Source organism: Anarhichas minor, unplaced genomic scaffold (assembly GCF_050575085.1).
Source record: "Anarhichas minor isolate MPS153535 unplaced genomic scaffold, ASM5057508v1 ptg000073l, whole genome shotgun sequence".
In the NCBI taxonomy this organism is placed as follows: domain Eukaryota; kingdom Metazoa; phylum Chordata; class Actinopteri; order Perciformes; family Anarhichadidae; genus Anarhichas; species Anarhichas minor.
In genome coordinates, this window is record NW_027466519.1 from 6,068,314 (window position 1) to 6,095,098 (window position 26,785).

At 42.5% G+C, this 26,785-nt stretch overlaps 4 protein-coding genes across 6 annotated transcripts; 1 reads left to right on the forward strand and 3 right to left on the reverse strand.

Annotated features, from left to right (window-relative positions):
• The first annotated feature begins 5,521 nt into the window (after positions 1-5,521).
• On the forward strand, positions 5,522-6,663 carry ppp1r3c2a (protein phosphatase 1 regulatory subunit 3C2, duplicate a). Its single transcript, XM_076079652.1, has 2 exons — positions 5,522-5,535; positions 5,646-6,663. The coding sequence occupies exons 1-2, from the start codon at positions 5,522-5,524 to the stop codon at positions 6,661-6,663; spliced, it is 1,032 nt and encodes a 343-aa protein (XP_075935767.1).
• A 3,006-nt stretch (positions 6,664-9,669) lies between these two features.
• Positions 9,670-10,586, reverse strand: LOC142935451 (phospholipase A2-like). Its single transcript, XM_076079835.1, has 4 exons — positions 10,538-10,586; positions 10,285-10,432; positions 10,054-10,187; positions 9,670-9,917 (listed from the first exon to the last, which is right to left on the reverse strand). The coding sequence occupies exons 1-4, from the start codon at positions 10,584-10,586 to the stop codon at positions 9,799-9,801; spliced, it is 450 nt and encodes a 149-aa protein (XP_075935950.1). The 3' UTR covers positions 9,670-9,798.
• Positions 10,587-13,755: 3,169 nt separating this feature from the next.
• On the reverse strand, positions 13,756-17,306 carry LOC142935307 (phospholipase A2-like). Its single transcript, XM_076079564.1, has 4 exons — positions 15,513-17,306; positions 15,252-15,399; positions 14,558-14,691; positions 13,756-14,088 (listed from the first exon to the last, which is right to left on the reverse strand). Exons 1-4 carry the CDS (start codon positions 15,559-15,561, stop codon positions 13,970-13,972), a joined length of 450 nt encoding a protein of 149 aa, XP_075935679.1. The 5' UTR covers positions 15,562-17,306; the 3' UTR covers positions 13,756-13,969.
• Positions 17,307-17,443: 137 nt separating this feature from the next.
• Positions 17,444-25,284, reverse strand: prkab1a (protein kinase, AMP-activated, beta 1 non-catalytic subunit, a). 3 transcript variants are annotated; one of them, XM_076079561.1, is made up of 8 exons: positions 25,159-25,284; positions 23,421-23,676; positions 23,146-23,315; positions 22,689-22,782; positions 21,480-21,594; positions 21,157-21,290; positions 20,731-20,799; positions 17,444-19,177 (listed from the first exon to the last, which is right to left on the reverse strand). In XM_076079561.1, the coding sequence occupies exons 2-8, from the start codon at positions 23,568-23,570 to the stop codon at positions 19,100-19,102; spliced, it is 810 nt and encodes a 269-aa protein (XP_075935676.1). In that variant the 5' UTR covers positions 23,571-23,676; positions 25,159-25,284; the 3' UTR covers positions 17,444-19,099. The 3 variants fall into 3 exon arrangements, with proteins under 3 accessions (XP_075935676.1, XP_075935678.1, XP_075935677.1); XM_076079563.1 differs by having other exon boundaries at positions 23,421-23,603; positions 25,159-25,253; XM_076079562.1 differs by lacking the exon at positions 25,159-25,284 and adding an exon at positions 24,988-25,135.
• Between the last annotated feature and the right edge of the window lie 1,501 nt (positions 25,285-26,785).

The window sequence follows — 26,785 nt, forward strand, 5'->3', positions numbered from 1 at the left end:
CAGCTCACCTTAGCTGACATGTACTTCTGATGTGTTACGGAGAAATTAGTGGCCATTAGTGACAGGAGGAGTGTTCATGGGGGCGTACTGTAATGTGTGCGAAAGTGAATTCACAACACTAATGTTCAAAAACAGCACAAATACAAATGTCCTCTTTAAATCCATTTGAGCCCGTAATGACGCATGTGCCACAAGAGGAAATCCAGATAATGCAGACAGACAGACAGAATTCATAAACTGAGATTAATGATGCATGCCCTATGACTCTATGTGAGCTCATTGAACATGCATGCGGCAGACATCAGCCAATTGGTATGCATCATGACTTTCTCGATGACTTGAGGGAGACAGCGGCTGGGAGAAGTCATTCTGGATCAATTTATCTCATTGTGAGCTGTACTGGATTCATGGTGTGTTCATGCGAGGTAAAGAAAGAAAAAAAAACAGACAGTAAGAGAAGACAGACAGAACGCAGACCACCACCTGTGGAGCATTGATGAATGAGTACTGAACTGTGCCTGAATGATGAATAGATATGCCCATATATAGCAGCATATGAAGCTTTAACAATGACGATGATAATGGAATGACTTGTCAAGACGAGTGGATATACATGTACTGAAGTGGAAAAAGAAAGTGTCTGTTTGATACTTCTTCTTACACACCGCACACAAGTAACGTGCGGTTAATATGATACGAGGCCACAGTGTGGAATATATTATTTAAATGCAGAGCATAAGCCTTAGAGAGATGTTGTGCAACAAATTAATTCTTCGTATTTATTAAAAATAAAGCACTTCTGTGGACGCACAGCTTGTGGGGGGAATAGGCCATGTTCATATAATGCTAAAAATTTACATTTGCGCCATATCTTGGTGTGTTAAAGGATTCACTGGCGCACATCTCATTATGATTTATCCCTTCAACAATCATATAGGAGAAGACTAACGCTGCATGTTATACCATTGTCTTGACAACAGGAGCTGAATGGAATGCTCTACCACCGGAGAAGCTGGACAGAACAATAAAGTGAGACTGAACACTATTACACTGACTGCGGTAGAAGGAATATGTAAAGCCTTACTCACTGCGTGAGTGAGCTGACCTAACCCATGAAAGTCTGCATAGAGGGCACGCCGGGCGGTATGCACCCGAGCGTATACATGAGTTTATACTGTAGTATGCTGACGTCATGACTCTAAGCTCTGCTCCCTCACTCTGAGTAGAGGTGACACAACTTATGAGAAAAGGCACAAGAGATTCACCTTGTTCATAAAATGTACTGTGCATACTGTATGTTCTGCACATGATGCAACATCTTTGTTGTTTGTTTTGTTTTTACTTAGATGGATACTTTTTATTTCTTCCCATAGTTTTGTTATATTTATTGTGTTATAATTTAAATCTCGATTCATACTATTATTAATTTTCTATTTTTTTATCGAGACCCCTAGCAAAAGCATTTCATACCAGTTGTTACAGCCTATATAGTGTGCCTAGGGGTACACTGGAAGTAACATAAAAGGTGATGGAAAACCTTGGCAAAAGTTTAACAAAAACCAAGAGCATAAGGCAGCGCCAATTAGACACATTTATTAACAGTATAGATGAACAGGGACAAACCAACTAAATAAGGAAGCGTAGCCGTCAGGGTCTCTAAGGCCAACATAATAAACAAAACCCCCATGCTAACTGGAAAAGAAGAGGTCAGCTGGCCTATGAACAAACAAACACAATACTGAACTCCCTAACTAGTCACAAAAACAGGAGAAAACTTTCCAAAATAAAAGGCAGATAACCCCTACAAAGCTTCCATTAACCCTCCTGTCGTGTTTGGGTCAAATCTGACCGATTTACAAATTTAATCAATCATAAATATTGTGTTTTACATCTGATTGCCTCAAGGCCTCATGATGTCCTCCACACTAGGCATTTGAACATATCAAATTGCTGATCACCACTTTCATTGAATTTTTAGTGGTTTAGTCAACTTTGTAACACCCATGGTGTTGCTGGTCAAAAGTGACCGCCATAGGAAATGAATGGGAAACACTAGATTATGTCCATTCATCTGATGGAAAACAGCCCTATACACACCCACAACCACCCCCCCTCCCATACACACACACAGACACACACACACCTGTGTAAACACCTGTTCACAGCCCCATATATAAAGTTGTACACATTTCAAACTTCAAACAAAAAATCAGGTGTTTGTTATGGGAACCCATCTCTATACCGCGCTTATGTGCCCACACCTTCCAGACAAAACAATGTTTCATATCTTCTCACTTTCCCCCTAAATAAACCTTTATATATGCCTTGCTCTCATTTTACTCTGTGAGCACAATGAGTAGGCCACTGATGAGGAGATTTTCTGTCAGAGAGGCTCTGGACCTAATTGTTGAACCAGATGAAGTGATTGAACCGGAGATAGAGGAAGATGTCTCGAAAATTGAAGACAACAATGATCCTGATTTCGATCCGGACTATTATGAGACTGACCAGTCAACATATGGCGAGGTAGTGGCACCAGAGGAACAGGCACCTCAGGTGACATTCCAGTCCAAGGGTGGCAACTTGCTCTGGTATCCATCCTCCCAGGACAGAGGAGGCAGAGCGAGAGTTGAAAACATAATAAGGATGATGCCAGGGCCAACACGATATGCAACATCACGTGTGGATGACATCAAGTCCAGTTTCCAACTCTTTTCACCAGAGTCCATTGAGGGCATTATACTGGACATGACAAACCTGGAGGGGAGGCGTGTGTTTGGGGACACATGGAGAGCATTGGATCAGGTAGACCTCCAAGTCTACATGGCTCTGTTGAGGAGTATATCGGTCAAGCAATGACGCTAGAAAAAGTCTGTGGGATGCGGAGTTCGAGAGGCCTATATTCCTGTCAACAATGTCCTTACAACTTGTGGGGGGGAATAGGCCATGTTCATATAATGCTGAAAATTTACAGTATGAAAGTGCAAAAGGGGTTTTGGCTCAAGTTTCATCGTTGCTATAAAAATTCATACGCCAGGCACAGAGCCAACCCGTATCCTGCATGTACCGTTTCACCAAACCTTTAGAAAACAGGAAACGGTTTTCACGATAACCATTAAAATCACGGCCCCAAAATATTCAATAAAGTGCCGTGACCGCACTTTTTACATTTGCGCCATATCTTGGTGTGTATTAAAGGATTCACTGGCGCACATCTCATTATGATTTATCCCTTCAACAATCATATAGGAGAAGACTAACGCTGCATGTTATACCATTGTCTTGACAACAGGAGCAGAATGGAATTCTCTGCCACCGGAGAAGCTGGACAGAACAATAAAGTGAGACTGAACACGTATATACACTGACTGCGGTGAAAGGAACGTGTAAAGCCTTACACACTGCTTTGTTGTGGTGACCTAACCCATGAAAGTCTGCATAGAGGGCACGCCGGGCGGTATGCACCCGAGCGTATACATGAGTTTATACTGTAGTATGCTGACGTCGTGACTCTAAGCTCTGCTCCCTCACTCTGTGTAGAGGTGACACAACTTATAAGGAAAGGCACAAGAGATTCATCTTGTTCATAAAATATACTGTGCATACTGTATGTTCTGCACATGATGCAACATCTTTGTTGTTTGTTTTGTTTTTACTTAGATGGATACTTTTTATTTCTTCCCATAGTTTTATTGTGTTATAATTTAAATCTTGAATCATACTATTATTTATTTTCTATTTTTTTATGGAGAGCCCTAGCAAAAGCATTTCAAACCAGTGTACTTGTATAACCGGAGTTTTGTTTTCATTTTTAAATCATCAGAATCTTCTTTATTGGCCAAGTATGTGTGCACTTACAGGGAGCTGTACAATAAAATGTCTATATACAGTACGAGTCAAAGTGCTTTGTAAGTTTCAAGCACTACAAATACAAAAATATTGGTTATGGTGAATACATGCGTGACTTGCATGAATAAATAAATATAAAAATAGCACGAGGTGGTGAAATGGAGGCCAGCGGTTCAAAGATGGATGCACTGTGTGATTATTGAATGTGTTGCTCAATCAAACTATCCTGACCACATTTATCAAAACAAACGTTTACAGTTGGAACAACCTGCAGTAAACGGCAAAGAACAGGGTGGGCCTCAGTTTCTGGACGGATCCCCAAACCTCTTTACAAGAACCTGATCTCTAGTTTGTCATTAAATCTGATGTCATGAATGAACCAGTTATTGAAGACAGCCTTAGGCAGCTCCGAGGAATTCTTTAATATCTCTCAGTAACCTACTGAACTCTGTAACAACATTGGAATGTACAGTTCGCTGCCAAGGGTGCAGCATGGTGAAAACTCCCAGAAAGTTCTTAACACAGCGTTCGCACCAGCTCTGTGTGCGCACCAGCTCTGTGTGCGCACCAGCTCTGTGTGCAGCACCAGCTCTGTGTGCACCACCATCTTTTAGCATTTAGCTGTATTAGCCCTGTTTAGCTGTTAGCTCTGGAAGCCAAACACACCGCAGGACTCTGGCATGCAAATCAAGAGAGGAACAATTTGTAATCTGTTCTCAAGCATACAGCCATAAATGAGCACAAAAATAGTTATGGCTGATGTGTTCAGTATACTAGATCAGCCACGGACAGTCAAGTTTTGTTTTTTTAAACGATGGCCCTCTACAAACACATTCACATGACACATGAGTAGTATCAAACATATGGAAATACACCACAAGGCCTGTGAGGTTTACTAATATCACAATTATTACTACACATTACATCATAACTATAGCATCTTTAAATGTAATCAGCACCATAATAGGACATTCCTTCAAACAGCCGGGTGAAGCTGGTTATTGTCTCATGTTGTTGTCTTATGTTAAGTATTTCTGATCAGCTTTGATTAATGTGTTCAAGGACTAAATTAAGTTTCTGGGAAATACACTTATTTAATCCAAGATGTCAGTTTCAATATAATAATGTTAGCTTTCTTGCTGAGAGTTTGCTGAGAGGATTGTTACCACCCTCTGTCCATTCATGCATTACAGTTTTCTCAAGTGATTGACACATGGTTCATCCAATCGCCTGCCAAGTAAAGTGCCTGCCCTTACCAAACAGCTTCTCAGGTGGGTCTGTGTAAATCATCTGGCGGGTCAGGTTACTTCCCTCAATATGTTAATGTTACCAATATGTTAATGTGGTGTCAAATAAGGTTCAACCTCATTTCAAAACCCAGCACATAAGCTCCAGAGCAAGAGCAAGAGAGAGAGAGAGAGAAGAACCACGGCCGTCTCCTCCTTTTTCCTGAGGTGTTTCAAGCAGTGTTTCAAGCCTGTAAGTACATTCTGCTTTGGAACATCCCCCTTTTTTAACATTTGTAGTGTTTGCATTGTATTTGTATTGTTGTTTAATTCAGTGAGAACTTTTACTTATTCATACATCTTTATTTCTGCTCATAGATGGTTCATAATTAGCTGCAGCCCTCTGGCAAAGACGACAGACTTACAGTAACATCTCCAGCCTGAAAATGAGTTGTACAAGGTGAGCTACTGTGCTTTTAATTGAAATCATTTTACTGCAAAATACACATGTGAAACATATACTTGTGGCAATAGATGTTATTTTAAACCTCGTCACGTCTTCCTCCTCAGAGTCCTCCATGCCTTTGGGAGTCACCGCCAGCAGGCCGTGAAGCCCGTCGACCTCGCCGTGTGCCTGAGCCTCAGTCGGCGTCAACCTCTCTACCAGCAGCTGTCCAAGTCCCCTCTGAAGCTCGCACCGCATCGTCATCAGCCGACCGGCCTTCACCCTCCGCACTCCTCCTCCTCTTCCCCCATCTACTCGTCCTCATCGCTGTCCTCCTCCCCCGCGCCCCCAGAGCCCCGGAGCTGCTTCCGCAGGGATGCCGGCTGCGGTCCGAGCAAGAAGCACGTGGTCTTCGCCGATGCTAGGGGATTGGCTCTCACCGCCGTGCGGCTGTTTATCCCCGAGCACACCGCTTCTACGCTCACCACGAGACCCTCCCTCGCCAAACTACAAAGCCACCAGTCGACCTCAGACAAACTGCAGCGCCACAGGCTGTGGCTCACCCCGCTGACACTCGCCTCTCAAGCCTCTCAAGCCTCTCAAGCCTCCCTCGCACACCAGCGAGACGTGTGCGTGCAGTTGGAGAGCTGCAAGGTTTCGGAGCACTCCTTGAGTGGCAAAGTGCGCGTCAACCATGTCAGCGTCGACAAGGCCGTGTATTTGAGGGTGACCTTCGACTCCTGGCGGAGCCACCATGACATTCCCTGCATGTTCCTGGAGCAGCAGCAGCGCTTTGGGGGTTCTGATGTGGACCTTTTTGCCTTTGACTTAAGCTTGCCAAAGAACATAGATCCAACAGAGCATGTGGATTTCTACGTGGCCTTCAGGCCTGGAAACAGCGCGACTCCACTCTGGGACGACAACAGGGGGCAGAATTACAGGGTGTGCGTGGAAACGGGGGGATCAAATGGTCAACAAGGCAATGCCTACCGTTGTCACCCCACACTGTCACAACATCGGCCACCATTGTGGCCTTTGCACGTGTCCCCCAGCATGCAGAACTCTGCCGATCTGCAGCACCTACAGAGGAGTTTATCAAACAGAGTCAGAACAGACTGGAAAACTTTGTGTTCACCCAAGTGAAATTAAACCCTCTGAACAGAACTTTGAGAACAATAATGTGACTATGTTCATTAATACATATTTAAGAAAGAGTAAGGGCTTTTAAGGATGTGTGGGCATGCTGAAGCCTCTGGTGTTGGATGGTCTGAAGCTCTATCCTGCCGAAATGTGACCGATGCATGCGGAATGTTGTGATTAAATCCATTTTTTTAAGAAGCTTTTCTTTCTCTTTTCTTCTCTCTGCTGAAGGTAAATCCCAATCATTTAACACATGCCATTTTATAAATATGCAGCTTAAAGTTTAAAATGTTTCTTTTGTGTGTGTGTGTGTGTGTGTGTGTGTGTGTGTGCATTGTAGAGTGACACATGAGCCCCGATTAAGATACAGGGGGCCCCGGAGGGAAAGCAAAAACACGACACCAAAACACGTATATCGGTACACAAAGAGAGGTGATTTCATTGGGAGAACCTTTTAAACTTAGAGCTGCTGACCCAATTGTTCAACTAAATCAGTGGATGTACTTTCACACGGACGTTGTTTCTCTTGGCTCACATTCCCAGTGTTCCTTTTTAAGTAGGCATGGCATGCATACCAGAGGGAATAAGTCAACAAAGTAATATAACTCCTAGACACTCCCCTACCTGCTGTGAAAGGTGCAACGGCACGTTGGGAATTGTTACTCCTTGCACTGTTCTTGATGGCAAGTAACATTGGCAGCATCGGCGCCGGCATGTGCTTTGTACAATGGATAATGGTCGAGCCTGTGTTTATACACGCAAAGGGTGGAGCCTGTGTTTATGCAAAGGGTGGAGTCCTCATTAGATGATGTGGCAGCCGAAGTGAGAGAGTGTCTCTGTCTGCTTTTGACTCCTACTTAGTCACCTCTCTGTCGGACTTGTTTCTTTGTCCCTCACTTTCTTTTCTCACAGGCCAGTGTCCTCCCAGGGCGGCAACTGTAATGTCGCACATGTAGCAGGTTTACCCACCTTGTACCCTGAAGTGGTTATTTATTCCTGAGGCCGGTGTCAGGCGATGGATCCCTTTCCCTTATTCACATCCAAGGAATGATATGCTAGACAGTGCTCAAGCACCAGACATGTTATCATGCACAACTAAACTGATCTACTTCTACTTTTTCATATAACTACAACCTATCCTCATAGGTTAGTAGTAAAATACTCGTGGATCGTGGAAGCGGTGTTCCTTAAAGTAAGCACATTTTGTGACAAGTAAATCATTCTTGTTTTACACGCGGGAGGAACGGTGGTCTCCTCGGTGTAAGACCAGGTTTTTCTTGACCCATCCACCATCGTTCTTTAGACTTCAGGGTTCATGATTACGTGAATTACATACGAATTGATCTTGTGGGATACCTACGAATTACAGCGCATTCATTTTCGTATTGGTATAGCTTTGAATGCTGTATGAGAACATCCCGAGCTGTAAGCTAGTTGTGCCCAATGCAATACCAACAGAGATAAATTGCCAAGCCTTTTAGCATACCATAATCTCGAGTGTAATTATGCACAATTCGCATGTTAAAGGTCTTGCCATTCTAATGGTAATCAAGCTTTATCTATTCGAGACACCTCAGGGAGATCAAGACAGCTGTTCAGTCACTCAAAGCAGTAATCACACCAATTACAACTATCCCTCAAAGTAGCATGAATATGGGCGTTCCTGATAACTGCAACATACGCTCCAGCCATAGATCATTAAAGTCCCTAAAATTACTGAGTTTCTTTCACAGTACTTTCAAGTAATAAGGTGGAAAAACCAGTATGTCCTGTTTCATTAAGTGTGATTGCTAACTTGAGTAATACACTGATGATTTGAATGATGTAAGATAGAGGCAAGACCTGATCCTGCCATCTTAAAAATAGTTTGAGTCATCATATACACATACATGGAATGTAACTTCTGAATTTAACCCATCCCTAGCTTATTGGGAGTAGTGAGCTGTTGAGAAGCGCCCAGGGAGCAGTTAGGGGTTCAGTGTCTTGCTCAGAGACACTTCGGCACAGGACTCGTAGCAGTCAAGGATCAAACCACCGAACTTGCGGTTGCCGGACAACCCTCTCTACCCATTGAGCCATGGCCGCCTATACCTTATGTCCATACTTGCATAAGGTATTAGGTTTGAGAAAGGCTTTCGAGGGCTCCAGTATCTATTTAGGTTCTTTGCAATTGTTGTTACTCTCATGTTATCTTTAAGCCAGTAGCAGCCACAGCTGGCTCACTGCCAGCAGCCAGCTACCAGCTGCTGGTGCTAACACAGTGCTGATGCTTAGTGCTGTCTGCACAATAGCCTGAAGACCGATCCAGTGGGCTGCAGCTGGGATCACAAAGAGCAAACAGCGGCGGCTAGCTGACAACAAGACACTAACGCTGCAATGGCCGGTTTTGTTTTTAATTCTGATGCCAAGTGATCTAAAAAAGCAACCAGAATCTCACCTGCAAGCATCAGTTGTGTGTAGCAGCTGAAGAGAGGAGGTTTCATAGAAATAACCAGTGCTGCCAGCACTACAAGAGCAGCTGGAAACGGATTTCTCTTTATGTGTGTTATTTTTTTCAATCTATGGTAAATTAATTACAAATGAACTACATTTGTTGTGTTGTAGATATTCGAAGTTTGAAAGCTTTCAAAGTGACAAAATATGTATTCTAAAGTAGATTAAAAAAGCCACTATTTCCGCACAATGACAATAGTAGTAATATTACAAACGGTTAACAAATTTTACTTCCTGACTGATATATAATAAAAATAAAACGCTATAAAATCCTCATTCACACACACAAGAACACAGGAGTGAAACAACAATCCAAAATATCCAGGGTTTTTTAATGTATTATTCCTAAGCCAATTATTTATTTTTAAAGTGCAAAAATTACATACAATACATGAAACTTTTATAGAAAGCATACCAGGACATCTAACACGGACAACACTTAAAAGTCTGTGCTGCCGTTTTCATCCTGCAAACTAGGAAAGACATAAGAAGACTGTGGTGCCATGTGAGGTATTTCAGCACATGGAGGCAACAGTGTCCCATTAATGTGCATGTGTGAATGTATAAGGTGCATGTTGATATACCTAATAAGCCAAAGATCCTCAACAAATTTAAAAAAATGATCCGTCACTATCTCAGCTGTCTTTACTGACAGCGGTCGCTGGGCAGGTGCTCGTGCTCGGGGTTCCAAGGGGATATGCTAAAACACTCGGCGGCCTTCCTGTCGCACTCGCAGATGAACATCTCACACACGTCGTTGTCGTCTGAGGAAGATATAGCAGAGAAGAGAGAGAGAGAGCCTCTGTGACTACCAAAATGCCGACAAACATTCCTAGAAATTTAAGAAAGTGACGATAATATCAGTTTGATTATAACCCGATAATGTCTCGGTGTACTCACTGCCACAGGTGACCTTCCTGTTTGTCTCGTCACAGCTGTAGTCGTAGAACTTGGTGTAAGGATTGTCGAGGATGGGCCAGCACTCGGGGTGCTGCATGGCGGCATCGTAACACTGGTCATGCACTTGGCAGCACCTACAGGTAGAAAAAATAAGTAAAACAAGATTTGAATCAGACTGGACAAGGTCAATTATCAATTTTTCTGTATGAAGCAAAGTGAGTGGAGCATGACCTATCCAGATCATCCACGGGTGTACCGGAGCCTCCCATTCCGCAGTAGCAGCCGTAGTCGGCGTAGTCGAGGGCTGGCCAGCTGTCGGGCATCAGGCACAGGATCATCTTTCTGAACTGGTTCAGAGCCTTGTATTCCAACGAGTAGGCTGAGGCACGACAAGCAGGCACCAGTCAGAACTCCCAGTTTTACTCTACTCGAAGACGCATCTATTCAAAGCCACCGTGCATGTGGATTGTCGAGTTGTACTCACCAACAGAGAGGCTCGCAGCCAAGAGAAGCAGAGCCCGGAGGGTATTCATCTTGGAAGTCCGGAGGGTCAAGTCAAGTAACTCTCACTCGAATATCAGGCCCCTCTTTTTATATCAAGAGCGAGACCTTGGGAGCTGCCCCGTCAGCTGTTCTTTTTACACAGGGTTGCACGTCAGACAACAAACACAAACCAGCATGTGTAAAAGCAGAAAACAATTCCCACACTCTCCAAACTCTGAACCCAGTGTTTGAGCTTCTCTCTGGACTAGAGTGGCTCAACCTAACCACGATTGAGGGATCTAAGTGTGGGGGGGGGGGGGGCGGTAGATATACAAACATGGTTACTAGTTATGGTAAAGACTCATTTAAAAGGCTTTGGGTGAGGTAGGTGCTCGATTGGGTGGTTTTCTTCTGTCTGCATAGTGTTTTTGCTCTGATCATGCTCTTGAATTTCAATTTGTAATTCTATGTATTTTGTTTAGCCCAAAACTCACAAATCAGCCTCAGAGGACTCTGCAATCTGTACACATCCGACATCCACCGTCCCAGGACCCTCGCATCGGTACAAGAAAAACTCCCCAGGAAAAACTCCCCCCCCCCCCCCACAAAAACATCAACAGGGAGAAAATAAAGGAAGGGAGAAATGATAAATGTATGTGATACACTCAACAATGCTTTGTGCCGACATGTCACGTTCCCGCCTCATGACACCAAAACATGTTACGTGCAATTATGTTGATGTTTTGTTTTAACTGCCTGATTGGAACGTCTTCCGGGCTCTTTCCTTAAAACCTCTTAAGCTCGGGCCCTCTTTGTAGGCCTCTGCTCGAAAATGGCATACCCATACTAAGGAGACCACAGTTCTGTAACTACAAGGTCTATTTTAATAATTTTTGATGCTATAATCAGTTATAACACTTGTGAGATTGTTCAGTGGGTAATATCATGTATATGTTGCTGGTTAATATAGTAAATGAAGACATTACACAGCTCAAATTGAAAATATTCAGGTTCGCCTGAAAAAAAGCACTTTTATTGATATTATGTTTTTGAAATAATGCAGCTGGCTCCCTAAAAACTCTCCCAAATCATAGCACAACCGATCAAGTAGTTGTTGAATAAAGGTTGGCTGGGATAAAGTGAAGAATAAGAGGCTTTAGTACAGAGAGGTCACGCGAGGTCGTCATTTTCGAACCAGCTGTTGCAGCTCTTACATTGTACTTTTATATACTATATAACTATATATTTCACTTTTTTTATCACTCATATTATTCAATACATCCAAATACAGCCGTTAGAAATCATTTTGAGAGCAAGGGTCCTGTCAGAGCATGTTTCTGGCTGTCATTTATAGGATTTTCTCAGTTGATGTGTGTGTATGGGGCTGTAGCTCAGCCTATCATCGGTCGATTTCAGTCAATGAGCCCGCGTTCGAAGCGTCAGAGTCTCCGGAATGCTGGTGTCAGAGCGGGTGTTGATTGACAGAGTTTTCAGCGAGTAAAGTTGCAAGAAGTGCCGCGTATCCCCGAGCGTAAAATTCCATTGGCCGAAAGTCTGACCGCTGGCCCGAGGTGGGTTGACCCCCCTTCTACCGGAAACAGCTCAGAAGTAAACAGGATGCAGTTGGCGACCATGACGGTAGCTCTGAACCGGAGCATTTTCGATGTTATTGTACTAATATTTCATAAAACGTGACCAAAAACCAACGATTTTTTCCGGTGGAGGGCAGTGCCATGGTACCGTTGTCCACTCACAGCTTTCTACTGGTTCAACGGAGAGAAAAACCGAAGGTATTTATGCGTTCTGTGTTGAATGCAAATGCTAAACGATGTGTGGATTAGCCGGCTAGCTGCTAGCTTCGTGGTGCAAATATTGATTTGTAGTACACATAACAGCGATTTCCGCCTAGGATTTCATGCTTTTATGGCACATTTTCTAGATGCTTATATTAGTAGTATATAGTTGTGTTTGGAGTGTGTAAGAAGTGACCTATATGATAGTGTTGCCCATACGTTGCTGTTTAATCCGGAAAAAAAACTGTACCAATCCACAATATTACCGAAGAATAAGGCTATTTTCCGAACAATATTTTCAGGGGTGCTGAGCCCGAGAGCCCCCAAATTTGGGGACGTCGTGCTTAAGAACAGACAATTTTTTTGTCAAAACAGCTTCAATAAGCAAAATAGAATGGTTGATGAATAAAGCAGGTGTGTAAAACAGTCTCCACTTGCATTCCTCTGGTTTCATGTGATTTTAATTTTCCATCTCAAATCCTTAATGTTTCTGGGTAAATATAACATGCCAGGTTGAACGGCCCATGCACTGTGCTCTTTGTTTACCTTTTTTCTTTTTTCTTTTAACGCCTCCGGGCTTCCCCATGATAACCCTGTGTTAAACGTCACAACGCTATGAATTGTGGGTAAGTCTCTCAAACAAAGTCTGATGTTAAAAGCTTCTGGAAACTGCGCGTAATGGGCTCAGAATGTCTGCTGGAAAGCCCTCAAGAACTTGAAAATGACTGAGGGATGACCCTAAGATGACCTTTTTGCAGACTTTGCGGGAACAAAGTGGGATTGATGAATGTCTTTCATGTGGAGGTGAGCACGGTTGGCATTCAGCTGCAGCAGACAGAGGTGTGGGGACGGCTCATGTGAGCAATGCCAGGTGATTTTATTGGCACAGCTGGTGCTCCGTGACTAATTACATTCTCCTATGAATGCAGCAGTGTGCTGGACCACCAGAAGTGTGAGCATTCGTGCAAATAAAACAAATGTCGCGAGGCAACTCCACCGGCAGCACTACATTGTTATTTTCCTTGTCAAAAGTGTAGCAATATTGCCATATATGAAGGGTGAAATGGTCATCAAGCAGACAAGAACTTATTGAATTACTCATCACCATCATGCAGTAGTATTTCAATTGGTTTGGTTCAACTTTCTGTAGAGGCTTTTTCATGATGTAATACTCTCCTGCTACTACAGAGATAAACATGAGGACAAATATAGCCTGTAAAGTTCATGTTCCGCCATATGTTCAGAGACATGGAAACTCCCAGACTCAGAGTGTTCAAAGGCATGTGTGCTGCCCAGTAGCTGTGGAGGAGCAAGTGTCAGAGTTCCCAGAACATCTGTGAATTCACAACAGCGCCCTCTGTGGTAACTTGATTTGAGACTATGTCCTTTAATAACAGCAAACAGCACGTGAGGCGAAATGAGAGCGGTCGATCAAACTCTGTTTATTGACAGGATGGCTTCGCCATTTGGAACACAACAGGACTAATTCAGCACACGGAGGGAATGGTTGATGGTTACATGTCTAAAACACCAAGGATCCTCAGTAAATTCATCTGTCACTTGTAAAAACTACCAACAACAAAAATGGACATTTTTTGTGCCGAAGCGTGGACTCCTATTGTGATACAGTTGTCTGGTCTTTATTGACAGCGGTCGCTTGGCAGGTGCTCATGCTCAGGGATCCAAGGTGTTCTGGCAAAACACTCGGCGGCCTTCCTGTCACACTCGCAGATGAACATCTCACACTCGTCGTTATTGTCTGGGGGGGAGGTAAAGCAGAGAAAGACTCTGTGATTACCAAAAGGCCGACAATCATCCCTATAAATTAGAGAAACTGAGGGGCGAGCTCACAAAGAACGGATTGCGGCCACTGATAGCATCGTGAATTGCGCATCATGTTCAACCGCTAAGAGATCTGTATCAGAATATAGGGATCATCAACAATCGGTAATTAGTATCGGCGTCAAAAAACGTGATCAGGGATCTCTAGAAGTCATATTTGCTCCCTTTTTTTCTTGTGCTGACCCGATCTGTGATCCAATCCGTGATACTATCCGAACCGTGAGTTTTATGATCCACTAGTTATTTCTCATTATCATTTGTTTATTTCACCCCCTCAGACAATAACTAAAAGTAAAGCCATGAAATGGAAACAATGGAAACAAAGCAAATGAACAAGTTAATACAATAAAGAGAGCGGGAGAGTCCCTTTGTCTCGGTGTACTCACTGCCACAGGTGACCTTCCTGTTTGTCTCGTCACAGCTGTAGCTGTACAGCTCGGTGTAAGGATTGTCGAGGATGGGCCAGCACTCGGAGTGCTGCATGGCTGCATTGTAACACTGGTCATGCACTTGGCAGCACCTACAGGTAGAAAAAATAATGAAAAAAGTGTCAAGCAAGTTACATTTCAACACGTTCTCAGTCCAACTCGTCACATGCCGACGCTTGGTCGGACCACTTTCCAACGCACTGGGTAAACCAGCGCACGGTCGCAGCAAACATGTGGTTAACGTTGTGAATTCAAGCAAAAAACTCTTGCTTAGGTTTAGACAACAAAACCACTTAGCTAGGTTAAGGAGAAACATCACGGTTGTCCTTAAAATAAATAGGTAAACTAAGTCAAATGTAACCAAAGTAACATAAGAACAGAAAACCTGTACCTTTAAAAATAACTCAACACTTTGGGACACGAACACCGTTCTCCTGGTTGAAAGTCCTGTGTTTGTTTAAATGTTTTCTCTCTATATTACGTCATCGCACACTAACGCAGCATTTTCTCTGAGCATCTAACAATGAAGCTGATGGGTTTACATTGTAGTTACTTAAAAGCCCGGTGCATCTTATACAGAGGCCAAAGGGCGCCTTGTGCGTTGGTATTTGACGCATCATTTGAGTATGAAGCAGAGTGAGTGGATCAGGACCTATCCAGATCATCCACGGGTGTACCGGAGCCTCCCATTCCGCAGTAGCAGCCGTAGTCGGCGTAGTCGAGGGCTGGCCAGCTGTCGGGCATCAGGCACAGGATCATCCTTCTGAACTGGTTCAGAGCCTTGTAGTCCAACGAGTAGGCTGAGGCACGACAAGCAGGCACCAGTCAGAACTTCCATTTACACTCTACTAGAAGTGAATCTATTATTCACAATGCGTGCAGATGAAGAGCTTTTTTGTCAAGTTGTACTCACCAACAGAGAGGCTCGCAGCCAAGAGAAGCAGAGCCTGGAGGGTATTCATCCTGTATGTCAGGAGGGTCAAGTCAAGCAGCTCTCAGTGATGTGAGGCCCCTCTTTATATGTGCGTATATGTAGTATGGGACCTTTGGACCTGCCCTGTCAGCTGCTCATGCTACTTAATGTATGGACTCTGAGATTCACACACAAACCAGCACATGTGTAAAAGCAGGTAAGAATTCTCACGCTCCCTGAATGGTGCGGCATGATGTTAAAAGTCTCTGAGCTTCTCTCTAGAATAGAGTGGTTGGGGATCCATGTGGGGGGGCACTAGATACACTAGCATGGTTACAGGTTATAATAAAAACTCTTTTAAATGGTTTAAAAAAATACCCTCAGTCTAGGTTCTGTATGTGCTCTGTGTGATTCTTCTAGACCCTACATAATGTATGAGGGGTGAAAGTGCATCCACTGAAGTATTGTTATGTGCAAATCCAAGCACTTGTACTATACTTGAGTATTTCCTTCTTGTGACAATTCATACTTCCACTCCACCTTAGTTCAGAGGGAAATACTGTGCTTCTTATCCCCACTGCAATTATCTGACAGCTTCACGTAATTAGTTTTACTTAAAAAATGTATTTTTTGCACACATAAAAACTTACAAGTACAGCTGAAACGATTAGTCGATCAATCGACTGGCAAGGAATTACCTGAAGAACGATTTCAGTAATCGTTATAAAATACTTTATTTTTAAGACTTTTGCACAATTGGTTGCGTCATTTTGGACTGCGGGTAATTGGTTTGTAATTCTGGAAATAGTGAAAAATGGCATCACAAACTATGAATTCTTTACAAAAAAATTTAAAAAATCAGCAGATTAACCCATAAATAATCATCAGTTGCAGCCCTATACAAAATAGTTCAAATGAGCATTCACCCCAACATTGCTTTTACATTAAGGAATGAATAATTCATTAACAGGGGCTATTTTTTTCTGCATTGAGTCCATTTTCCTGATTATACTTTCATACTTATGCTTACGTAGCATTTTCAATGCAAGACTTTTAATAGAGTACCTTTACAGTGTGGTATTAGTACCTTTACTTAAGTAAAGGATCTGAATACTTCCCCCACCACTGCAACATACGATGTCTGTGAATGTCTTCTTTACCTTTTCTGTCCATACATGATCATCAAGCAGGACCGCAACATGAAATACCCCCGTGTCCAATCTAGAGATAACCATGGGACCAGGTGCAGACATGTTCCGCCATATGTACAGACACATGGAAAATCCCAGACTCCAAGAGCAACCGTGATATGAGCACTCAGAGGTCAGGGGCAAAGTCTACAAACACAACGTGTGCTGTACAGAAGCTACGGAGGAGGATGTGTCAGATTTCCCAGCACATCTCTGAACAGTGATGTTTCCTTTTTTAGCTTTTTTCTAGTTTGTATTCATTCAAAGTTAATGAATACACTAATAATATGGGTAAAACAATACTTTATATGTGGTACGTTTCTACTTCAAGCATTTTTCAAACTGAACGGTCTTTTAGTATTTCTGTCAAGCGTATTGTTAAAAAACAAGCGTAAAGTGTAATGAACCCAATTATAATGATGAACACACTTTTTCATATTCTTTATAACATGACTGTTATGAACATGTAGCGGTCCACAATTCCTTGGGACTTGCTGTCATTTTTCTCTTTTTACCAAATGTTGATGAGCAACGAGGGGGCGTGTCGGCCGGTAAAGCACTTCCTGGAAGGCTGCTCTAGTGCGTCCTCGTTCATGGCTCCTCAGAGATTCCTCCTCGCTCCTAAGAGCTTTGGGACGGCCGTCAATATGGCGGCGCAGAACAACTTCCGGTTTAAGCGAGGATCGAGGAAATGACAAATAAGAGACTTGGGATGTGGTCAGAAATACAACAAACCGTATGTGACTTTGTAACTTAATCTTTAATACAAATATCTCTCAAAATTGGAAACAAAAATGTTTGTTAATCCACCATCAAAGACATTTTTGATACTGCGATATATTTTCGCATCAATAAATTATTAGTTAGTTCTGAGAAAACAGCAGACAAACAAATGGGATGTTTACTGAGGAGATTGTCTGTAGAACGGAAATAATTAACATCACGGTCTCATCTGATAATTGCAATGATACATTGATGTGAATAGAAACCACTTGCTTTTTAACTTAAAGCACATTCCTGTCCTTCAGACGTCATGAAATACATAGACCATTAACGGTACAAACATGAACTTACATCTCACATACTTATATAACAGTAGGACTCTGTCAAATGATCCTATTCTCGTTCCTTCATCATAGTTATTCAAGGTAACATGACATGTCTCGTACCGACCCTTATTTCAGTCCAAATATCTTCATTATTCCATTTCCTGCTTTGTCTTTTTTTCTTCCCTCAACCATCTGACACGGACGCTGCTACTAAAGATTGGCAATGTTCACTAAGCTGGCGGAAATCAACTGTCTGGTGTGACTGGAATGCATTTAAATTGTATAAAAGAAGGAAAATGGTTGTGATTCAGTGTGAAGACCAGTTCAGAAGGGTCAGCGTTATTCTGCATTGTCGTGCTGCAAGTGTACATACACTGTATGCATATTCTACATCAAAAATAAACCTTTGTTGTCATAGTGCAAAGCTAATAAAATTAAAAAAAAAAAAAAAAAAAGAAAAACCTGCTCTTGTCTAAATCTTGACCACAACACTGCAACTAATTAAAGAAACTTTTTGACAACAAACCACATCATAAACCAAAGTATAAAAAAAAATATTACGACATATTCTGACTAATGATAATGTGTGTGCTTTGCCGTCATCAGTAAATATAACTCGACACGTTCTCAAGATTAACAGGCAAATGAAAACAGTGAACTACTGCAGTGCATTCACTCCTCCTTCCACCTCATTCACATTCTCCATTGTACTGCTGTTGTGTTTTCAATGACACTCTGCAGCTCCCTCCTGCATCTGAGGGCTTTCTGTCACATTATCCCAGCATTTCCAGTAGGGCTGCTGGGCAATATATTGATTTTTTTTTTTTTTTTCAATGTCGTGATATAACATTAGATATTGTGAAGTGTAGCTGCATGACTTTAAAGTTTGCCTCGGCTCACTTAGTCGTTATATCCACATTACTGATCTCGTGTGTTTTGATTTTTCTCCATACGGCCCAGCCCCACTCCTCACTACATTCCTGTTCATATTGACCACAGACATGCCGTAATGCCCAGCCTCCACTATTACTGCCTATCTATGTCTACGAAGCAAAGACAGTGTTGTTGACACCTACAGAGGGCAACCGGTGAACAAATAAAGGCAGGTTATGTAGGATTGGAATGACTGAGCGACATTTATCATCCCGAACAGATGTGCACAATAACTGGATATACAGGGAGTGTACAAAATATAATCTCTGAGCTATTATTAGCCATAGCTTGATCTAGGATTCTCATCCAGGACCCTAAATTCACCTGCCGTCTCTACGTTTACGGAAAGAACAGGTGGAGCTGATATTTTGTACACTCAGTGTGCAGTTTTCTGACCGGATGAAAAAGTCTTCAATCAGATGGGCTTGTACAGCAACGTGGTGACGTACTTCTTCTTGTAGCGGTGTGTCGCGCTGAGCACCATCACTCCATCCTGTGACGGGAAAAAGACAACGTGGAGGAAAAATGAACTAAAAAAAAACAACCAATCCAAACTGTAACACATGTGGGCCGATGGGAACAATGTTATCAGTCGGCACACTGCAACAGCGTAGAGATTAGTGGGAGGGCCGCCCACTAATCTCAACGACCCGCTCCGCTCACTAATCCCCCAATCAACAATGACGCAATGTAACGTCTACCACTACGATGTTTTCATAGAGACACTTAAGCCTCGGTTATTCTTTCCTCAAAGATGGTCCGATGGCACATGAGCCAACGTGATTTTTTTATACTCCCTGCGAGTTTCTCTTCCCGGCAAACCGACATTCTCCATAGTCTCCGCCCATTTGCAGATGCGTCGGCAACGCTAACCTCTCGATGATTGGCTCTTAGTTTTTGACCAAAGTTTTTGTAGAAAATCCAGATTTCTGTAATTGTGATCTTTAATGCTAGATTGTTTGTCTGTCTCGTGCAATGATGGCTTAATCTAAAAACCCATCTTGTGTGGTTGATAATAAAGGTTATTCATAGAGCACTTATCACGACCAACAGCAAAGTGTTTTACAAGGCAGACATAAAATGAAAAAAGGGTACAATGCAAAATCTATACTTTACGAATAAATATAATCCGAACGTGGTCTGCAAACTACAAGTAGCCTACAGTGACTTCCTGTATATTCTTTGAAGGCTGCTGGAAACTTGACCGCAGTATTTTCGTCATCGCCCTCTGCTGCCTCCGCCTGATCTCGTCCACTTTCCAGGCGAACGTTGGATGTGCACGGAGAAGGGACACGTGCGACCTTCGCGCATGCGAAAACCTGGCTGAGAGAATCATCCGAGTCTCTGGCTGTAAAGCATCTATTTAAGGAAACCAAACACCGCTTGCTGCTTTACAACAAAGTTCCACTGGGCATATAGGAATGTTAGTGTTGTTTTTAAGAGAGACTGGAGAAAAAAAACGTGAACCTAACCTTTTTAAAAGGTCTTTAACCAGTAAATCAATGGAGGGCTTTTAATGTGAAGCTGATACAGAGGATATTAATGGAGGTTAACAGGTCATTGTAGGAGAAAATGATCTACATTAAAATATGGGTTAGTTTTCGGTGCCTTCTTCTTAATGGATCACTTTTAAAAAAGGTGCTATGAACGAGATCAGGGGATCTCAACATGGTGATGGCTGAGACGGAGGCTCGCAGCTAACAGCGTAAACTATGGCAAAAGAGCTAACGGTGTTTGCCTGAGGGCTACATTAAGAGCTATGTGAGAAGGGGGAACTTAAACCTCCTGATATGGCAATAAGATGAGCTCTTCTTAAGCTCTTCTTTTTAGCAGCCTTGTAATCATCGTCTGCATTCCATAGATACAATCTGCTGAGCAAGCTCGCTAACAGCTGCAGCAGCTCACAGTTTCTACTCGAAACGCCAACAAAGCTGGTCCTTTCTCAAGTCTCACCACAGAGAAGTTCTGTCACATTTCAGCAGCCACGTGGTGCTGGAAAGATAGACACAAAAGTGTTTGGTGTGACTCAGTCAGCTTGATTCTTACCTTAATGGAAAGAGCGTAGAGGTGGTTGAGCATGACATGGTTGGGTTCTGGGAGTAGTGCAGGGTCACACTGGATATGAAAAGAAACAGACAAAAGGAGACTTTCTTTATCTTTGCATGTGCAATATCCTAGCAGAGACGTTGTTTGATGGTTGACAAAAAGGTCTATGACAGGAACTTTGCTTCTCAAAAACTAGACGGTATTTCAAATTAATACATTTCAAGGATGCGACAGATAAAGCGCAAAAAAAAAAAAAAAATAAATAAAAATAAAATAAAAAATAAAAAAAAATAAAAAAATAAATAAAAAAAAAATAATAATAAAAAAAGAAAAAAAGAAAAAAAGAAAGAGAACAAGCAGTTTATGGAAATGGTAATAATTGCAATTAATGAGCCTCGTTTAACTAACTGCATCACGGCTACTTACAGAAATCCCAGTGTCTTTGTTGAGGATGACCTGCAGCAGGTGAGGTGGGAGGATGGGTGGAGACTTGATCTTCTCTTCCTGTTTAGGAACATATGCGTCCTGATGATACGGACCGGGAGGAGAGCTGGAGAAGTCTGATGGGGGGGGAGACGGACATGGTACATATTCAATCACGTTTAATAATAATAGTGCGTTTTGACATTGTGACCAAAATATTTCATAATAACAGACTAAAAGATGTTTCAGTTCTGTGCTGGTTTTGGGGCCCCACCCATCACAGAATGTAACCGGGCAGTCATGAGGAGAGGATGTCCAGCACTCACCTGACATGTCAGAGCATTTCTGCGAGTCCACCATGAGAGCGTCGAATACCTCGAAGTCCGTTTTCCTCACCTGGATGATGTTGTTGACCGTCCCGAGCTGACTGTTCACAACCGGCTGTGAGGAAACGTGAGACGATTAAATTCACAATTAAAGCGCAGAAATATAAACCAGCCAGACGCCATGTAATTTCTAGGGGTGGGGGGAAAAAATCGATACAGCATAGTATCGCGATATTTTGCGTGGCGATATTGTATCGATACACGGACGCCAAGTATCGGCCTTTTATTATATAAACTATTTATAAAAATTAAATAAATTACTAGAAAAATCAAACCAATTGCTTTCTCAGTCCACTAGATGGTGCTGAGTTGTTTTCTGGTGAGGTCAGCAGAGGTCCCGGGTCAGCGTGATTGGTAGGAAGTTGGTCAAAACAAAGAGAGACATCTGGCCTCACAACGGGGTTAAATCTGCCAACAGTAGCCAGGCTCATGGGGAGAGTGCAGCGCATAACTGTCTCTCTGCCCTCGATGTCCACGCATCGCAAGTTATATAACTCTTATATCCTACGTTATAGTTCATATACTGAGTCCACACGTTTGCATTTAGTTAAGTTGGACTATGTAGTAATACAAACAGTTCAGTTTGTCAGGTGCAACATTTATGACATTGTTGGTCAATCTGTCTGCTTGACGATCCTATTTTACTGCAATAAAAATTATTGACGTGAGATGAACAGACTGAAAACTTTATCTTATTAGATAAAACATGTTGACACAGTTTTCCTTTGGGGACATCATTTGAAGTTGAAAAAAGTAATAAATCGCAATATAGGCCTATGTTATCGCAATACTCAGAATATCGTGATAATATCGTATCGCGGGACCTCTGGTGATTCCCACCCCTAGTAATTTCTATAATAAATAACCATTGTTTTCAGGTAACCATCAGTTTACAGGTGACGTATAGTTACACGAGCAAGAATTTAAACTCAATAAAGTCACTCACTGCACAATGTGTCACGTTTACTGGTCATGCGATAACTACATTTCCACAGATACAGAACCAGTCTTGTTGTGTAACAGATGCGGTCTCCCTCAGATCACGGCTTGCAGGCAGAATTAATAACAATCTACACTTGCTGCGGTCATATATACTGCTGGCATTGCTAGAAACAAACTGCCTGTTATGATTCATAATGTAATACTGACCTCAGCTGGGTCGTGGGTCCACTGGCCGTCCACGTAGAACTTGTACTGATGCTCCCCTTCTGGCAGATCAACAATGGCCACGAAGGTGTTCTGACTTTGACACAGATGACAAAGAGGAAACATTTGGCACACAAATTGAGTTAACACAGTACGAGAAAGCACTAACTACCCAACCTTTAAACAAAAACTAAAAGGGACGACTTAAAGCAAACCAATCCCGCAGTCACGAGTAATCACACTACTTCATCTCTGGCACTGCCGTGACATACTCTCATAGTTTTTACAAATCTGCTACTTTTGTGATGCATTCATGTATTTTGTTGTATTGTACATTTAAATTGAGGTGGAAACTGAGTAATTGACTAATGTGCACTGTCCCTGGTAAATAAATAACTAAAGAAAATTAACTAGTAACTAATATAGAATTATAACCACACAGTTTAGGACGGCCCTTCACCTTCGTATGAGAGGAATCTTGTTGACCCAGTTGTTGAAGGATCCGGAGAGGTAGACCTCCCTGCCATCTCCAGTCCAGCGAAAGACTGTTGGTCGGTCTAGAGTTGGCGCTTTGTCATCTACTTCCAAGTCATGCTGCCAGGCGAGGAACTCCTCTTTCTCTGACGGAGCCTAAAACAACCGCCAAGTAACCGCCATTAATTCACCTCGTGCAAAAATGGCCATGACCGTGTCAGAAACTCACGACCGGTCTCGGAGACGGGCGGCACAACTTACCTTCATGTCATCGCCGTGAAAAATATCTGCATCGTCGGGGCTGTCCATCAGGATTTTTGGCCCCCCTCCCTCCTTGGCACCTCGGCTGTCCCTCCGCTGGGCCTTGTCCCCATGGCCCATGGCAGCCCTCTCACTGCTTGTATTCCCCATGGCTGTGTCTTGTTGTAGGCTGGTACAAGGTCACTGTGAGGACAAAAGAAGGAAAAAAAAGCCGGCCAGCAGCTCAGAAAAGACTGAGCTGAGAAGGCTTTTTTTTCTTTAAAAAAAAAAAAAAAAAAGGTAATTAATCAATAGCTGCTACCGGAGTGCTGGCGACACAAGTTGCTGTTTAAGACCTCATCACTCAAATGACAAAGATTAAAAAAAAAAAAATGTACACCTTAGGCACTAACGCTCTTATCTGGAATGATTTACTATGTGCTTCAGCAGAAGAAGTTAACTCAAACGTGCAGCAAATCACAAGCAGCAGTGGGTCGGAGCCATGGAGGAGGACTTGACAGGCTTATGATTTGTACCACTTCAGAGAGAGACACGGCTCTCTTTACAGCACCACATCATCTGACAGCTGGCTTTATAAACATGTTCATAAAATCCCTGCAACTGGGAACTGAATAGCCGTGGACAAGTAATATTTCAACGCACCACCTGGGGGCCAAAATGATCCTCGCATAAAATGTAAGTAAGCAATGGTAACATAACCTTGACCCAAAAAAAAGAAGGGGGGGATGATATGACATTTACAGCAATGGATCACCTATTCTCAGGATGTTTCAAATCCAGTTCCACGCCTCTGTAGCGAGAGGAAACCAACGACCAGAGGTGACTTTGAAAACCTCTGCCGACGTTGTTTAAAACTGCAGAGTGTACATTTTAAGAGTAACATAAAGTAGTTTCCTACCACCGTTGTTGAGACATTCCTTGGTAATCATCATGCGATTACTGTATGTGTCACTAATGCATGAACTCAGTTTAAGGCGACAGAAAAATATTGTAAGTATTTAGTGTCTGAAGGTTGGTGATTGATTGCACAAATAGGGTTTTTCTGGTTAAATACAAACAAAATATATAATCTGATAATTTCCTGTCAGTGTCTGGTCATAACAAAAAGTATCAACAGTTTACTGCGAGATTTTATAATATAATAACTTGGGTAGCTACTAATATAAGTCGATATTCCTGAGTTTTGCTTTTACTGCATTAGGTTGATGGGAGTTTGAGTTATTTTTCACTGCATGACAGTATCACGATTATGAGTAAAGTGACGTTTTAAGCACTCGTCATCTGTAAATATTAGTTAGTGTGATGACATTAAACCGGGTATTGTGCAGCTCATAAATAACTGTTATAAGCACAACAGCAGTTCTTCAGACGACTCCATGTCAAGTTGACTAACGTTAAGTGCAAACACGTTGACATTAGCCACCGGGCTAACGTTACGTTAGCTCATGTTTAAACCTGGCGTGCAAGAAAATAAGCGCCATTACTATCTCTTGTAGAGTTCTAGTGGGAACCGGGCAGGTAACGTTTGAGCCAATAGTAGCAGAGTAGCAATAAGAGGTAACCTCACCGTCACGGTTTACTGAAGCTAACAGTAGTTAGCAGCTAGCCTCGGTGTGCTGCGTAGCCGGTTGGACGTCCTCAGAACTCATATTGTGCTACTGGCTGCTACATAGAAGTGATGGCGGTTCAAACACTGAACGCACGGAGTATAAATGCAGACATTGGTGTTGCTTTTTACCTGACAAGCGTTTGCCGTCGTAGGCGTCCGTGTTAGCTCATCTGACCCATTTCTTAAAGGGAAGAAAACAAAACATTTGGTCATGCTAAAGAAACCCGCCCCCCTCGGTTCGCGCACGCGCAGAAGATCAGACATTAAAATAGGGTACACTTGATTGAAAACTACCGAATAATCACTCAATATAGCATAATATTCCTCCCACATGCACGTATTGTTGTTTAAACCTATATGTGTCAGTGTTAGTATTTTGTCATCATAATACTATTTTAAGGCCACAGACCACTGCGATGTAATTTTATGTTTTCAACACTAGATGGAAGCGTGAGCTTTATGAAAATACTGATCTGTCTGCATGTAGTGAGCTGATAAAAGGCTGAGCCTTACTTTCTAATGTTTTTTTCTGTAAAAACAGATGTACTTTAAGGGATATCGTATAAAATGCAACTACTAGAAATAGTGTATATTTTAATTAATCAGGTGACCTGTGCAACACCAAAAATGGGCAAAGACAAAGACTGAGTCAAAAAAATGAGTCAGGAAAATTGTCAATGCAGGTAGATATTTTTTCGGGGCATAGGCCATCAGAATATATTGGCATAGCAAGATAAAGACATTGACCGAGGCTGTAGCTACATTAGGTATTACGTAGACCTACATGTAGCATATTACAACGTGCATCATTAGTAACGAGAAAAGATAATTTCATATTAAGATCTGCAGTTCTTAATGTCATGCCACTGATTTATGATGGCGACAGTACCTTCAGCTGAATCTAGGCTACGGATAAAAAAAAGAAAAGAAAACTCAACAGCTTTGTGCAGTTCTTGACATTTACCGTCAGATGGTTCTTGGATGAATCATGTGCAGTGAGGGAGAGCGACTCTCCATTCACACAAAAGGTCTTCAAGTGACCTTCGAACTACGATGGTCCAATGCCTTTTTATAACCTTCAAAACTTCAAGGCCCCACTTTGTTTCCTGTGAGCTCTGTGATGCCTAAAATACCCCACTCCGTGGAGATGAGATGATGCAGCACATCGCTAATTCTTAAATCAGGCAGCCCAATCTGATCCTAAATCAGTGACAAACGTCACGCAGCTGCTGTAGTCCCAATTGCCCTGAGCAGTGTTGTTGTGCCACAATGTGCCAAAATGGCCCCAGTTTGTCAATGTTCTTATCTCGTATCATTTTGCATTTTTTGGTTCATTTTTTAGGGGCCTAACGCATGCAATACAAGCTGAACATTTTAAACAGTATAGCTGTTGGTGTATGTCCTCTTTTCTTTTGGGGCACCTTCTCCTACAGTATTTTCTTTTTGTAGGGTCATGATAAGCTGCGATAAAAGCCAAAACAGCATATTTTCCTCTTTTGTTTTTGTCTCCTCGCCACCGTGCGCTAACTGCACCAATTATCTTTCACATGAACAGCAATCCGACATCCTTCAGACACAGAGTTGGGGGTTGGGGGGGGGGGGGGGGGGGTTGCACAAAATGAGGAGCTAAATAAATGAAGAAAGAAAATGTGTCCAGCAGAGATGTGTGAACTGAAGGGAGGTTAGGTTTCACTGGACCATTTCAAAACAAAATAATCTACATGTGGCAAGGCCCTATTATCTACAATGTCGCAGC

What these genes read in the sequence shown, in the direction of transcription:
- LOC142935451 (XM_076079835.1), bottom strand. Translation starts at nt 10,586, where the DNA reads ATGAATACCCTCCGGGCTCTGCTTCTCTTGGCTGCGAGCCTCTCTGTT. An exon ending in GGCTGCGAGCCTCTCTGTTG is followed by an intron (nt 10,433 to 10,537) that starts GTGAGTACAACT and finishes GTCGTGCCTCAG; the next exon opens with CCTACTCGTTGGAATACAAG. An exon ending in CCCGTGGATGATCTGGATAG is followed by an intron (nt 10,188 to 10,284) that starts GTCATGCTCCAC and finishes TTCTACCTGTAG; the next exon opens with GTGCTGCCAAGTGCATGACC.
- LOC142935307 (XM_076079564.1), bottom strand. Translation starts at nt 15,561, where the DNA reads ATGAATACCCTCCAGGCTCTGCTTCTCTTGGCTGCGAGCCTCTCTGTT. An exon ending in GGCTGCGAGCCTCTCTGTTG is followed by an intron (nt 15,400 to 15,512) that starts GTGAGTACAACT and finishes GTCGTGCCTCAG; the next exon opens with CCTACTCGTTGGACTACAAG. An exon ending in CAGGAAGGTCACCTGTGGCA is followed by an intron (nt 14,089 to 14,557) that starts GTGAGTACACCG and finishes CCTCCCCCCCAG; the next exon opens with ACAATAACGACGAGTGTGAG.
- prkab1a (XM_076079561.1), bottom strand. Translation starts at nt 23,570, where the DNA reads ATGGGGAATACAAGCAGTGAGAGGGCTGCCATGGGCCATGGGGACAAG. An exon ending in GGACCCACGACCCAGCTGAG is followed by an intron (nt 21,595 to 22,688) that starts GTCAGTATTACA and finishes GTTTCCTCACAG; the next exon opens with CCGGTTGTGAACAGTCAGCT. An exon ending in ACAAAGACACTGGGATTTCT is followed by an intron (nt 20,800 to 21,156) that starts GTAAGTAGCCGT and finishes TTTCATATCCAG; the next exon opens with TGTGACCCTGCACTACTCCC.